The 15,954-nt window shown below is 41.2% G+C and overlaps 1 protein-coding gene across 1 annotated transcript; it reads left to right on the top strand.

Annotated features, from left to right (window-relative positions):
* Positions 1 to 13,978, top strand: QPCT (glutaminyl-peptide cyclotransferase). The gene is made up of 7 exons (XM_068676408.1): positions 1 to 160; positions 4,406 to 4,552; positions 6,754 to 7,035; positions 9,375 to 9,551; positions 10,429 to 10,528; positions 11,012 to 11,128; positions 13,238 to 13,978. The coding sequence occupies exons 1-7, from the start codon at positions 59 to 61 to the stop codon at positions 13,384 to 13,386; spliced, it is 1,074 nt and encodes a 357-aa protein (XP_068532509.1). The 5' UTR covers positions 1 to 58; the 3' UTR covers positions 13,387 to 13,978.
* The last annotated feature ends 1,976 nt before the right edge of the window (positions 13,979 to 15,954 follow it).

The raw sequence follows: 15,954 nt of genomic DNA, 5'->3' as shown, positions 1-15,954 counted from the left end.
CCCTCCCCGCCCGCCGCGGCACTGCCCCTTCTCCTGCGGCCCGGACGGCAGGAGCGGGATGGCGGGGCTGGCCGGGGCGCTGTGCCTGGCCGCCGCCGCCGTCTCCTGCCTTCCCCCGGCGCAGGGCCGGGAGAGCGGCGCGGGCTGGACGCTGCTCAAGGTGGGTTTAACCTCCCCTTCCTTCCCCTCCCCTCCCCTCCGCCACGGACCCCCCCGGGGCGGGCGCAGGTGTGAGGGGAGATGGCGCCCGGCCACCCCCCTCCACCCCCTCATGGCCGCCGGCGGGGGCAGGGGGCGGCCGGGCGGGAGGCTGAGGGGGGCTCGGGAAGATGGGGCCGTCCTCCAGCCCGGCCCTGCTGGGGAGGAGAGAGGGGCAGGGAGGGGACTGGGGGGTCCCGGTAACCCGCTGGCGAGCAGAGGGGAGCAGGGTGTGGAGCCATGCCGGGCTCCCTTGCATCCACAGCGGTGTCTGGCAGTGAGGAAACCTCGCTCCGTATAACGCTAAGGAACAATCAACAGGGGTAAAACCTCTGCTTATTTCCCCATGTGACAACTCTTAGTGCCCGATTGTGAAACACCAGCATAGATCTTAATGAACCAAATCACGAGGGACGCAGCACACCATAGGCTGGAGGATTTCATTGAATTGAAGCGTCCGCCTGTTCCCAAATGGAAATCCCTTCTTTAGGGCCCATCCTCGGGTGGCTGGAGAAGAGCTGAACCCAGCGGTCAGCCACAGCTGGCACAGCTCCACCACCCCAACACAGCGTTACCTCCACCCCTGAGCTGGAGGCCAGGACAAATGGGTGACAGCAAACTTCCTTCATACATTTCCACTCACCTCCGCTTAGTCGTCCATCCGTTTTCACTGTGATGCCATACAATGAAGGGTTGGTGGGTGTTTTTTTGAAGAAAAAAAGAAATCAAGAGAAACTGTGTCATTCTCTTCTAAACATGTTATCTCTATATATAACATCTGCCTCATATATAGAATCTATATGCCTATAATATACCCAACAATATATATATACATAGCCCTGGTACTTCTTTCTTCAGCCCCCTTAACCCACACAAATGCACTCTTTACCTCGTTCCTTTCCAGCCAGGCAATCTGCTTGCTAATGATGTAATGCCATCTAACCGCAGAACCATAGCAGCTGAACTCCTCTGCCCCTGCAGACACTAACCAAGAACCACTTCCTCTTTCTCATCAAATTCTTGTCCCTTGACAACTCTTTCTCCTTCTCCCTAAAGGCACGTATGAGCCAGAAGCTGAAAGTCTTAAGAGCACACAGACCATTCCCTCCTGCTGCTGTAGCTCACTGAGGAGGAGGAACTGGGTCTAAACTTACAAGCTCTTAGAAACAAACTTGCATTGGCACTGAGCAGAAACATACCAAAACCAGCAAGGGAAGCATGGGCTGCTAGAAGAAGTAGAAGTCTTGCAGCTTTGTACTGCTTAGTACAAAAAGTTTAATAGTAACCATGCCATAAACACATCGCTGTGCCTCACTGCCGTGGCAGAAATATGGATCGAGCAACCCTAAGGAATGAGCCCCTTACGGATCTCATTCTGTTATGCTTTTAATTTGTGACCATCTTTGCAATTCCTTTTGATTCCCAAATTTGAGCAGATTTCCATTATAAGGAACGCAAATTGTTTCTTCTCTTCTGAAATATTTTCATACATTTGTACTTAAATAATAACGCTTGTTTGCAAAGTGATTCCATGGCCACAGCCAGCAGGCATGCTCTACTGCACTACAGGCTAGACATGATTCAGCATTCTCATCAAGCCCTGCACTTATTCAAATGAAGGTATATTTTCAGAACATCCATAATTAATTTGTCCTCCCACACTTCTGAAGTCTGTAGTTGATTTTCTCTCTCCTAAATAGAACAGCTCTGTCACTGTCTCATCTGTGCCTTTTCTACATTGGTGTAAGTTCTGCTATATTAAACTTTTAGTCTTTCAAAAATGGAAACATTTTATACATCTCCTACACTTCGAAAACTTGTAGAAGCATATCTGATGAAATGTTATCTTTTTAGCCCATTTCTAAATCTGTTAGTGTTAAAAATGTTAACTGCAAATCCTAAAATGTAGTGTCCTTACAGCCTTAAAATTCATTTTTTAACTTAAACACTGTGTAGAAATTGGCATTGTAGAACTCAGTATCTGTGTGTGTGTCCTCCCCTACTTGATTTCACCAGTGAACTGAGGTGGAAAGTGCCTTACACAGATAACAGCCAGGAAGAAAGAGAAGAGCTGAATTTACAAGAGTTTACAGTGAAGTCTAGAAAATACCTGTGTTCGTGCCTGCTTTGCCCAGCATAGACAAATGAAGTAGAAAAATTACCAATAGTGAGACCCCCCCAAAAAAAACATTTTTTAAAGACAATATTTATCTGTCAGGGTAATTAAGATTAAAGATTTCAAGGTCAGTACACTTGCTGACCAGGTAATAATGAGTTTCAGCAGTCGTTCCAGACCACTGTGAAATTGTGCACATGAGTAAGTGGGAAAGGAGAGGGAATTTTCTTTTCTACATCATCTTTTGTTAAGATATTCAATGCTGGTATCTATGAAAATATTAACTCAATGCAACAGCAGCCCAAAAGCAAAACCTGTTAAGCATTTGTAAGACAGGAAAGGAATGAAGTAGAAAATACTGTTATCCTGCACTATAAGCTATGGTGCTCTCACGCTCCCGTTTCTCTCCCTTTCCTCTTTTCAAAAAGGATGAGGTAGACAGGGTACACTGAAGGACAGCACGTCTGATAACCACATACGGCAGTTCTGAACAAAGACCCAACAGACTAGGACCTTCCACTGGGTGGGAGGACTAGAAGCAAGTCCCTAGGATAGAAATGAGGAATGGATATGATAGGAGTATCCTATGATAGAGCCTAAAATATGAACCACTTAAAACGGGAGTGGCTCAGGAATCTCCTGAGAAGACAAATGCTAGAGACCGGGTAGGTTCAAACCAGGCAACCAAAGGGGCATTTGGGATATGTGCTTGGGTCTGCCCCCTGGCATTCAGCTACCACTCCAGGACATCACAAGGCTCTCCCACATCCTTGCTGCACCTGCCAGCCCCCATGAGGATGTCTCAAGTATTCTAGGGTTCTCGCAGATAGCTCTAAAGGTCCACCCTTAGACAACAGGAAAGAATACAGTATTGAGGAGGTAGCTAGCACTACTACCTGTTGCCACAGGGGACAAGCTGCCACTTCAGAGGTTACCATGAGGCTAAGAAAGCTGATGCATGCCCAGGCTAGCTCTGAAGGAGCTGCACTATGCTGTGTAGTCACACCAGTACCACCACTGTGGGCAGAGGCCACAAAGACGCAGCCTCACTCTTTCTGGGACTAAGGTAGCTTATGCATTTCTTAGCAGTAATGCACCCCATAATGTACACAGGCCATAAAGCTAAATATTATTGCTACTAAAATAAAGCTCGTCACGCCCGTCACAAAGGAAACCTTATTTGAAGGTAACATGGTTGAGGGCATGACTGTAGAATTAAGATACCAGAAAAGAGAACCCAGCTAGGTGCTGAATTTGTATTGCTAGTAGGTAAAAGTTTCTCCTGTTTTTAATACTAGTGTATTTTACATGAAAACCAAAGATAGAAAAGCCACAGAACTTAAAAAAAAAAAAAAAGTCTTTTCTGTCAGTAAAAGCTTTTTCTTAAATAGTTTTATTGTCAGAAAATTAAGAAGCCCTATATACTAAACTATTATAAAGTATTATAATAGTACTAAACTATTATAAACTAAACTATTATACTATATTATTTACTAAACTGTATTATTAATAATATATTTAATAATAATAATAATATATTATTATTTACTATATTTACTATAATATTTACTAAACTAAACTATTATAAACTGGAGAACAAGTCCTACGAGGAACGGCTGAGGGAGCTGGGCTTGTTCAGCCTGGAGAAGAGGAGGCTCAGGGGCGACCTTATTGCTCTCTACAGATACCTTGAAGGAGGCTGTAGCGAGGTGGGGGTTGGCCTGTTCTCCCACATGCCTGGTGACAGGACGAGGGGGAATGGGCTTAAGTTGCGCCAGAGGAGTTTTAGGTTAGATGTTAGGAAGAACTTCTTTACTGAAAGGGTTGTTAGACACTGGAACAGGCTGCCCAGGGAAGTGGTGGAGTCACCATCCCTGGAAGTCTTTAAAAGACGTTTAGATGTAGAGCTTAGGGATATGGTTTAGTGGAGGACTGTTAGCGTTAGGTCAGAGGTTGGACTCGATGATCTTGAGGTCTCTTCCAACCTAGAAATTCTGCGATTCTGTGATTATCTGATGTAATTTTGAAGAAAAATGATTTTACAAGTCACATAACAGTTAGAGAAATCTTTCCTTCTTCTCCCTTCCACAGTATTCTCACCAGCCAAGAATTTTAAATTCTGATGCTATTCAAAAAGTTGCAGAAAACACCGATGTTTCTGAAATGTGGGAAAATGATCTGCGCCCCATCCTGATAGAAAGATACTCAGGATCACCAGGAAACTATGCCGTACGGCAGGTAAGACAACATTTTTTGAAAACCTCTACGAACACCTATTATTTATATTCAGGTAGTGCCTTCAGTGACAATGTAGGGGACACAGGATGCACCAGTTCCAGGCTATACTGTGCAGTGCCTACAAGATACAGCTCGCACTTCAGCTATCATTACTTCCTAGGGCTGCATCACAAAGTGAAAGACAATCTGGTTTTAGGTTCATGTTAAATATGTTTTTTTTTTTTAATTTAAAAGCTTGCCCCAGGTTTGGTAACCAAAGTACAACACGATGCTTTTCCTTTCCCTTAAGTGACCAGGATTTTGGTCACTGGTTCAAACACCCTGCACAGGGATTAATTAAGTGACTTCCCCACACACCTCTCTTCTGGAGCAGTCCTGTGCTGTTACACTCCCCTGTAATGTTGCCTTGGATGGATGGAAAAAAAAAAACAAAAAGGAATAAAAGGGATCAGAGAAGCCCACACTGGCAGGCAGCCTCGATGGTCAACATGACAATCCACAGCACTAGCCCTGTTGGCACAAGAACGGCTGCACGTTAATATTGGGCTAACACAGATACACTGCACCAAGCTGATAAGATCTCCAGCACATTGTGTTTGAGCCACAGGGATTTAACACAACCAAGCCCTCCTGTGTACCCTGCCCACTCTGAATTGCATCAGTCAGTCAGGAGACTACAACACTGGCACAGCTGAGTTTACTTGAAAGTGCTTGCAACATCTCACCAGCCTTCCTCTACCCTTGGAGCAGTGACTCAACAGCTCCAAGACAGCCCTAACTACACTAAGTTCATTTGCCACTCTGCAACTGGTAGACTGGAAAAATGCTGCTTTTTAATGCTCTGTGTGTCTATAGATTTAGTTCTGTGGTTTCCTTAGTGATACCCTGGAAGGCAGCCAAATGAAAGGGGAAAAAGTAAGAAAAAGAAAACAAAAAACAGCACAGCCTAGACTAGAAGACCAAAAATCAGGTTCGAAAAAGGATCATCTTGTTACAAGGTAACAGCATATACTAAATTAGACCTCCACCAAGGAAAAAACACAACAGAATATGCAATGGGTGACCTTTCTTTGTGAAGACACAGAAAAAGTATCAGATTCCTTTAAGGGAGAGGGCTAGTTCCAGTCACAGATAGAGCACTCTGGGAACTTCACCCAGGCTTACATATTCCTCTTAATCCGTAACAGAAGTCCTTTGCTCTGCCTACAGATAGTGGATAGACCATACAATGCCATAAAAGCTTTTGGAAGGTGACCACAAGCAAAATGGAAGTTTGTTCCAGCACAAAATTTATGGCAGCATTCCCACTGACTTCACTAAGAACAGGACAAGTTTTCAAAGTCTATTTTCTTTTTTCCCCTTAGAGGCTTTTGTGAATGTTTATTTAGAGAGAGAGGAATCTGCCTTGAAGAAGCACTCTGGGGACCCATAAAAATAAGTTGCTCAACAGAGATGGCCCTCTAGTAAGAGTTAGCCAGAACTCTGTACTAAGTATAGCTGGCGTAGTTAGAGGTATTCTCTTACGGTAGGAAGTTACCTAAAAGGAGTGATCTCTCATACAGATTTACAGTCTTCGTTTTCATCAAGGATTTCATTTTTAAACATATGAAATGCTTCATTCATTCCTTAGTTTACAAGAACCAGACTGCCTTTCATAGCCTTGTAAACAACTTTGGGCACTCGAATGGCAGTTTTCTCATAGAAGTTAAAAAAAAAATTAAACCATAGTTTTATTTATATTGCTATGTATCTATACATAGTAATTGTCAAAATAGCCACAAGTTCTCTGCAGCCACGTTTGACACTTTAGGACAGAACTGAGTTTAGATTTTAATAGGCAAACATTAAATCTATCCTGGTTACACCTGGAAAAGACTTGCTTGGAGTCTTCAGAGATCAAAATCTCAACATGTCACATGGATGGGCAATCATTCAGAACTCACAGATTCCAAATACAAGAGACCAAATGGAGAGATAAAAAGCATGCAAGCCAGTCAGAGAGTAGGCTAAGGTAACAAGGATGGTGCTTATTTTATACGGTGACATTAATTTTTTTTCCCCCGTAAAATTCACCCATCAGAGCTTACAGAAATAAACTTACGTGCCGCTGTGATTAATTATCTACTGATAATTTGTCTGCGATGTCTTTTTTAGCAAGTGATATTCATCTGGTATACTTTTTTTTTTTTAATTAATTGCAGCACATCAAGCACCGTCTTCAAAGGTTACAGGCTGGTTGGGAAATTGAAGAAGATACCTTTCAGAGATACACGCCGTATGGATATCAAACTTTTTCAAATATTATCAGTACTCTCAACCCCTCTGCAAAACGCCATCTGGTACTCGCCTGCCACTACGACTCAAAATTCTTTGCACCGCAATGGCACGGGAGGGTGTTTATAGGAGCAACCGATTCAGCCGTGCCTTGTGCTATGATATTGGAGCTGGCACGGGCCCTGGATAACAAGCTTCAGGCAATCAAGGTAGTTTGACTGTTTCATTTTGGTTTGTTTTTGCAATAGCAGTAGACCTGAGGGCATTTCCATGTTGTCTCCTTCTGTGCCTATAGTACAACTCCCGTCAGCTTCAAGAGGAACCAGACATGCAGCTACTACTGCTGTAGAGTAAATTGACACACTAAAACTTGATATGGAAAGTGTGACTATCTGAAAGTTGTCTAATAGATACTATATAAAACCAATAACGTGAATAATGCAAGTTTCACAGACTTAGGTACAATCCTACTTAGTACATGAAAAGCAACAGACTCCTACTGAGAAGTAGCTGCCATATCCAGTACCAAGGCTTTATTTCTTTTGCAATCTTGCATTTAACAATGCAAGTGACAATACCATGTTATCAGTCTCCTACAGTAGGAAAATCTGCTTCAAAGCTCTGCCATTGCTGGGCACAAGAACGTGTTGATCCTACCAGCTCTACAAGCTATTTCACACACTCATGAGTGCCATCTAGTGGTTCCTTACTTACTATTTACAGAAGAATAATTCCCAAACACCAACAGTGCTTTCACGGGAAAAGTTTTCTCAAATGCTTTATGAAGCATTGGAATACACTCAGCTCAAGTATTATGGTTACCTGTCTCCAGTTGTTTCCAGAAACTGATTTGGTACCTTCTGACATTAGAATATTTAAGAATTGAAAGATTAAGAATATGCCAAGGTTTTTAGTCACAGAACGAAGCACTCCTGTAATACACACGTAAGCTTCCATTTAGAAGCAGCTTCATTTAGCAAACATTTGCCTGCTTGTTATTTATGGAACAACCTGTACGCTGATTTAAGGACTGGATCTTTTGGCAACTAATACATCGTTTCATGATTGTTTAATCACGTAAGATGACAGCACTTGACAAAAAGGCAATCTAATTATTTCACACAGGCTATCGTTTGTACGCTCCTGTAACAAAATACACTTTGGGATCCATCTGCTTAATACATTAGCTGTGACCTTTTCGCTCTGCTCATAGCAGCATAACAGACCTTGTTATGTTTTCAGCCAAATCTATTTATACTTCGACTTGAAACCGTGATCTTTACCCTGATGTTTCTCCAATTATATAGAGTAAATTTAAAATTAAAGGGCAAAAATTCCTCTCTACATTATCCAGACCCGGCAATGTGCTGAGCAGTAATAATAACTAAAACTACTGCTTTCTAAAATTCAAACGTTGTTAATGCAGTTTGCTCCAAAATGTAATGCAAAACAACTGGTATCAAAGGTGCTCCATCTAGTGCACAGGACAAAGGGCAGCAAGAAAGCATTGCCATTAGAAAAATCCATACATTACTGTAAGCGTAATCAATAATCATCTTGCCTACGTGAGCGACACTTTATAGAGGTTTTCCTCTATTGTTTGTATTGGATCAGCTCCAGCGAGCTGGGAGGTGTAGCCCATACAGGACACGACCGTTGCCAGCAACCCCACCTTTTTAACCACATCATGCAGTTTCACTTGAAGTGAAATTAATTCATAGAGGGATTAAAATATTCATGGCAACTGCCAAGAATACAGTTCCCGAAACTGTTCATGTGCTGGAACTGAACTGGGTTTAGCCATGCTGTTGATTAGTAAGAAACGCTGCCAGAGCAAACAAGGCTTCAGTTAGTAAATAGAGAGAAAAGAGGATCCTATATCGAGAAGAAATTTCACACAGATGCCTCCTTTATGACCCTAAATAATCATATATATTCTTAACAGTTTCCATTACTGTGCTATTTTCAGTTGAAGAGGAAGGGTGTATCCATTCCACTGTCTGTGCTTTGGTTTTAGGGTATAGTTACCTAGATGGTTGCAAGTCCCCCTGAAGGAAAAGAAATGATCATTCTTTTCACGACTAACTGCTCTTTTTCCCTCAGTGGAACAAACTTTACATAATTCACCTCCACTGATGCATAACTACAGCAGAAGTATTATTCCTTTGTGGCACAGTCATGCGATGTTAGTACTCACAGCAGGTGTTGTTGCTGACATGTCTCTCCCGTTATCTGAAATGGGGTTTTGGCTACCTGACTTTGCAAACCTGTCTCAACATACTCAGCTCACATCCACTGAAGTCAGAAATTAAACTTTTAACCAGAACCCAATATCATACCAGGTTGGAGACATGTCACTGTGCTGGATAAATAATAATGATTGATGACTACCACTACCACACTATAACGTGTTTAACAGCCATAGGAGGCTTTGCACAACGTGCCCTGAGAATATACCTGCACTTATGCAGCTTTTATGACTACAGCATGTCCTTTACTTAATGCTCTAGCCAGAAGCAGTTATGTTGTTTTTAATTTCTTCCAACAGACCAGCTCAACATCAAGACCAGACCTTTCACTTCAGCTTATTTTTTTTGATGGTGAAGAAGCTTTTGTCCAGTGGTCCCCTTCCGATTCCCTCTATGGGTCTCAGCACTTGGCTCAGAAGATGGTATCTACTCCACATCCACCTGGCTCAACAACCACAAATCAGCTCCAGGGCATGGTAAGTGCCCTATGCCTACATAATGAGTAATAATAAGTTCCAATTCTTTAATATTTAATTTGGAAATAACTGGCCTAACTCCTAAGAAACATGAACCTCATCACAATTAACAGAAGTAAACTTGTGGGAAATTTAGGAGATGATAAAATACAGAAATGGCAAGACTTTTTCAGGTGGATCCACTTAGATCTTCTCCATGCAAATGTAAGGAAAAGTTTTAGAAAAATCAAAATACACAGATTTATCAGAATACAAGCTAGGATACCCATCTCCTTCAACAGAGATCACTCAAAGCAATTAGGAAAGAACACAGAACTTTAGAGTCTTTGAAAAATCTCCCCAAGTTCATCTGTGGTTTCAGACCCCTCAGCACTAAGCTACAATAAGCTCTCTGTGTTGCCTTTTGATTCCTACATTTTGTCATCTCCTCCCCTCTCCCTCCTGCCTTCTGGTTTCCCAACTCATTGCTGAGACACTTTTCTTCTGTCCCTGTGTCTCGTGACTCATGTCTTTCCCTTGACAGACTTTGTTGTTCTCCAGGGAAGAAGCAATTTCCTCTTCCCCCCACCATAGCTTTTCTTTTAAAGGGATGAAACACACACTGCAAAGAAAGCAGCACAGCCTGTTTCAGAATGAGGAACAGAGAAACACTCTTCCTTTTTTTCCCTTTTTCCTCCTCGGAAAGACAGCAGGATGCATTAGTTTTGAGTCAGGTTCTGCTAACGAGTTCTTCTCAGGCACCATGGTAGAAAAGCCAGGTCTTGGGCAAGAGCCAAAGACCTAGTCATGACCAGTACAGGAACCATGAGGTGTCATTAATGCTGCTGGTGGTGGAGCGATGTAAAGAATTCTGTATTAAAGATTCTTTCCTCTGTAGGACCTGCTTGTACTACTGGATTTAATCGGTGCACCAAACCCAGTCTTTCCCAATTATTTTCCAAACACTATCCGATGGTTTCAGAGGCTTCAAGCAATTGGTAAGGAGAGGGGCATGGGCTCTTGACAAATCTAAAAGCTTATTCCTTATGTTTGTAAGGAATGAAGCCATGTAAATTAGATTTTAAATTACTTTTTCTGGTTTACTGTTATAATATTTAAGAATGTAAATGTTAAATTTGGTGCATCTGAAATATTGAAATCTTCATGCAGGTTTAATTAATAAACATCTGAGTAAGACTCACAGACACTTGGAAGCCATGAAACAGATTCTACTTCTTACTGCCACTTTGTGACTCTTGCAAACTACTTCACATCTGTTTCAGTTCTCACTTCCATAAAATGATGGTAATATCACCAGTCTTGAGGTCTTCTAAATACTAAACGAATGCAAAAGACTGTCCCCAGCTCTTTTTCTTCTTTGACGGGAAAAGCTTCCATGTGAGAGGAAAAATAATCCCCATGTGCTAATATGCCTCACACTGTCCAAACACATTAACAGCCACTTTCATTGTGAATTTCAGAGGAAAAGCTACACGGCATGAATCTGTTGAAGAATCACCTTGTTGAGAGGCAGTACTTCCAGAATAATTTACATCGAGGCTTGGTTGAAGATGACCATGTTCCATTTTTATTAAGAGGTAAAGGCAGCTCTAATACCACTTTAAAAACATAAGTTCAGTAACAAATGCTCCATTTAGAAAATAAGCAAGGGCACATGAACCTGTTTTTCAAGCTTGTGTGTCCCCAGGTTGAAGCTTCCAAATCCAACATTATGAGGGTCAAGAGTCACAGCTTTGAAAAACATCGCAGAGCAAAAGCAGAGATAAAACATGCCCTTCATCATTTTGCACGAGCACAGCTCCAAGGGCACAGAAGTAATGGCAATTTCTGTCACCAGTACAGCATCCTACAAAAATGGGTAACTCTGCCCCAGTGGGATATCACTGCATGCTACATTATGCTAGTTACTGGCCAGTTATGGCTAGTCACTTTTTCTAGAAGCAGTGAGACACTTCACATCTTCAAAGACTACAAAATTCTCTAAAGACCTTTTGTCAAATTTACATTAAATGATCACAATTACCTGTTTAAATCTGAAGGCACTGACTCCTGCAAAAACTCATATATTCAGATCAGACATCCTCATTCCCTATAGCAAACTGAGATTTCACAACTTGAAATCAATCCTGAAAAAGAATTGACAACTTGAAAGCTTGAGGGGTGGGAAAGATGTATATAGCAGCCATCAGGAAGAGCAAAGGCCACACTATGTCTGAAATCCCTCCTGGCATTAGGCACGTACCTAGAAGTGGAATATCCTACCTGAGCATCTCTCCTGGCAGACACCTACACTACTGCCCTCTGACTCTACATTCATTCTTTTCTCTTGGGATGCAAAGAAAGGGCAAGCAGTTACACTGGTGCTGCCCTGCTACAGGTCAACAGCTAAAGCACTTGCCCAAATGCAAGACATGGATTTCATCTCCCCAATTCAAGCACTCAGTATAGCGACTTCAAAATGAATGTGGGCCAAAGAAGGGTACTGGATATAGTGCATTCTTCTGGTCGAAATTTCCCAACACACAGCAAGAACTACAAGAGTCATATTGCTAGAGAAGGGTTAAGCAAAAAGGAGTGTGACATGAGTTCAGTGCAGAGCGTATCTACCTAGGAAAGGAGGGAGATCCCTTCCTATCTAGTCCTTAATTTTCCTGTTGCTTATTCTCTCTAACTACTGAGTATTGCAACATGTGCACACAGCTCTGGAAGCAGGCACAAGAGCAATCACACCTCACTTACTGTCCCGCTCATTGTCTCTTCAGCTCCATCAATCTTTCATTTTTCACAGCAAGGCAGGGCATGGGTCCAATGAAATCTACACAGCTCACACATGCATGTACAGGGATATCAAAAAAAAACTACACGAGGGAAGCTGATAAGGGACTACACCTCAAAACCTTTTATAATAATGTAAACAATGCCTAGTGAATAAAATATTCCTCTGTAGTATTTGGCTGAAAAACTAGAGGAAAAGCAATAAAACAGGAAAGAGGCTGGAGACAACAATGCTCCACCACTGCCCCCAAAGAAGGATCAGGAAACTGAAGACTGATTTAATTCCTTTTACAGAAAAATTGCATCACGTGTCAATGCATCGGTGACTTTTTATATGTATATACAGTATTACAGATCCTTTAAAGTGTAAATTCTTTTATCTGAGGATAATAGTGCTTCTACTTGCTAGAAGAAAAACACAGTAATACTGATTTACCACTTCGGGAGAAGACTAAAAACTGCCTCAAAAAAGTGCTCGATCCTAACGTTGGCATGAGAACATGATAATCAGTTTGGGTTTGTGGAGCTGCAGTGGTTTCTTTGCCCCTCCCTAGCTACTAAACACAGTATTAGCCACTACAATGCATGGAATCTTAAAAAGTAAAAAATAAATACAACAGGGCAGGTGTCACAACAGTAAAACTATTAGCTACACATGCCTTAAAAAAGGAGAAAAAGCACTTAAGGGAAAAGAGGATAGTATCAATTTTAGGAAGCACACGATCAAACAGGCTGCAGTCAGTCACAGGGTTCAAAAAAGAGATTGTAAAAGGAAACTGCAATGACACACATTCCTCTCTGAGGTACGTGTATTGGGTAGTGACCTGAATATCATTAACTGGTCATGTATCAATTTGATTAGCAGAACTCCTGCAGTATTTTTTCTTCAAATATCACTATTTTCCTCATAGGGGTTCCAGTCCTCCATCTGATTCCGTCTCCTTTTCCTCAAGTATGGCACGCCATGGAGGACACTGAAGAAAACCTTGACAAAAACACTATCGACAATCTCAGCAAAATCCTGCAAGTGTTTGTACTAGAATACCTGAACCTGCAGTAAGATACTGGCAACAAATCGTGCTCCATTTTAAATGCTGTTCACCCACCTTCAGTTTTGCCGTTTAATTACATCAGAAAACACTAAAGCGAAGGAAAATACGGTGGTATTTTCTGCTAGACTGATTACTGATTCAGTTGTTCCTGGCTCAATGTTCCATATAAACAAATAAAAGATAGCATTAAAAAAGAACTAGTTTCAGCCTGGAAAGAATTTGATCTTTCCATGTCTTACCTCTGAATAAACAAAACCCGAGTTTTCCCACATTGTTATCACAGTTTTTATGTCACATATTAAGATCCCTGTAGGAAATGCCTCCAGACGTGTGTAGCTACTTTAAAAAAAATGTGCAACCAACTTCTGCCGTCTTCAGCAAGAGAAATTTATAACACTTTGTTAAAAGAGGGAAAAATCACATTAAAATAATACAATACAAATTTGTTAAATTGTAATATTACATGACAGTCTGAAAATGAAACTGAATCTTTGTTGCTCAAGATGAAACAAAAATGCATTTTGTTTTCCCATTTTACCATTTGTGAGAAATGTTTCTATTGTGCATAAAACTTCTGAAGTAGAAAACAAATTCTAAAAATTGGTCAGATGTGTTTCTTTTCAGATAAATATTACTGTACATTTGTGCAACTACATCAAAACTATTTGCTATCCTATTCTCCTCTACTTTGGCCCGTGAGAGTAACATTCTCAATTACTATCTCTGCAGTTTGAATACTCTGATCAGTCCTGTACAAGTTCCTGTAGATGAAGATAGCAAAATGGCTGTATACAGAAATATTAATCAAGTTTGTGTGGCTAATTTCAGTTTTAGACACTAACTCATGGCACTTCAAACTTTGAAAAATTCATTAGGCACATGCAATGTGCACTGCCACTCTGGTTCTTCAAGTATTTGAACGTTAACTTAAAATAGGCCTCACTATTAAACATGGGATCAGAGGGTTGTCCTAACTGGGGAAAGCCTAAATTTTTCAACTCAGTAGAGTTAGTTGAAAACATAAATGAAAAATGTAATTTAAACCAATTGTCCAGCATGCCAGTTTTGTCAGAAACTTCTAAATGCCTGAGCATGCGGTACTCCTGAGTTGTTAACTCAGTTCAAAGTGGAGATACAGGCTGCTGTAGTATTTCGTTGTTCTCAAAAAAAAAAAAAAAAAAAAAAAAGGCATTTTTCTTTTACCTTTTCTTTTTTTTTTTTTTTGGACAGGAAGAGGGCCCTCTCAAATACATTTGAGCCCTAGGAAGGGTTTCCTTAAAGAGACACATAGCTATAATTTTTAGACATCATCTTAGCAATTTAAACGATCATTCATTTCAAAAACTTAAACTGCATTTACAACTGCTGAATGTAAAACGTACATGAGCCCAGTACCCATGTGACTAGAAATCTAAGACCCCAAATGCACAAGAACCTGAAGTCCTTTATCAGTAAAGACACGATATAAGACAGGTCCTCACTGCTACTAAGCCAAAGCAGAAAAAGCAGGTAGGAAGGAATCCACATATTTGGTAAAATACCCGGGAAAGACAAGTGACAAGAATAGGACTGGTATCTCTCAGTTTCAACAGTGTGTATCACTAAGTGCATCTGCAGGATCTGGGCATGCACAGTACAGATAATCAGTTCAGAATTCAGACGGGCTTTATGTTAAAAGTCATCTTCCCTGTTGGATGGTGGCAGCAGGAGACAGAAATCACCAGATTCTTACCAGAGGTTATCTTAAAGTTATGCAAATCAGCAGGATTTGTCACATGTCAAGTAAAAAAAAAAAAAAGAAAAAAAGAAAAGTAATAGAAAAAAAATATCAATCCACCAGCCCTTAAGAGGCTGTCGCTGGCTTGTCACAGTCCTAAAGGTGCGTGTATTACCTGGGGGAAGGGAACAGAACAGAATGAACTCAAGAGCCATTACTCAGTAGGTAAAGCTGGAAAAAAAAAACACCATACATTAGTTACATGTAGTATAAACTCTAGCTCCTTTTATATCAGGACGATGCAGTCTGTCACAAGAAATGTAAGTGTGCAGCCCTCATTCTCTAACGCTCGATGCATTAGCTTAGGGATATGGTTTAGTGGGGACTGTTAGCGTTAGGTCAGGGGTTGGACTTGATGATCTTGAGGTCTCTTCCAACCTAGAAATTCTGTGATTCTGTGATTCGTTTACCTACAAGCGAAGCGATCCTACGCAAGCACAGTTGGAACAGGTTAAGGGAGTAACAGTGCTGAATCCTGGGGTAGGCAGAAGAAACAGCGAGTACCAGTCCTCTTTCTCTTCTAGCTGGGACAACATTCCTATCACCAGGAACGAAGACAGCATAAATTAGCAGTTCTTATTCACCATGTTTCAAATAAACATTTTGATTGTGACCACCCAGCAGCAAAATACAATCAAAGGCAAAATATGCTTTTTGAAGGACCCAATCTACATTGGTAGCAGACCCAGCAAAACACTTCATTTCACACAGCTGCTCTTTGAGATTGAAGTATCACCTGAGAGCACCATTTAAACCATAGCTATACATAAAAAGATAACCACAACATTTTGCAGACAAA

The sequence above is a fragment of the Anas acuta genome, chromosome 3 (genome assembly GCF_963932015.1).
Source record: "Anas acuta chromosome 3, bAnaAcu1.1, whole genome shotgun sequence".
Lineage (NCBI taxonomy): Eukaryota > Metazoa > Chordata > Aves > Anseriformes > Anatidae > Anas > Anas acuta.
Note: the sequence above shows the minus strand (reverse complement) of the source record. Positions and strands in the feature narration are given on the sequence as shown.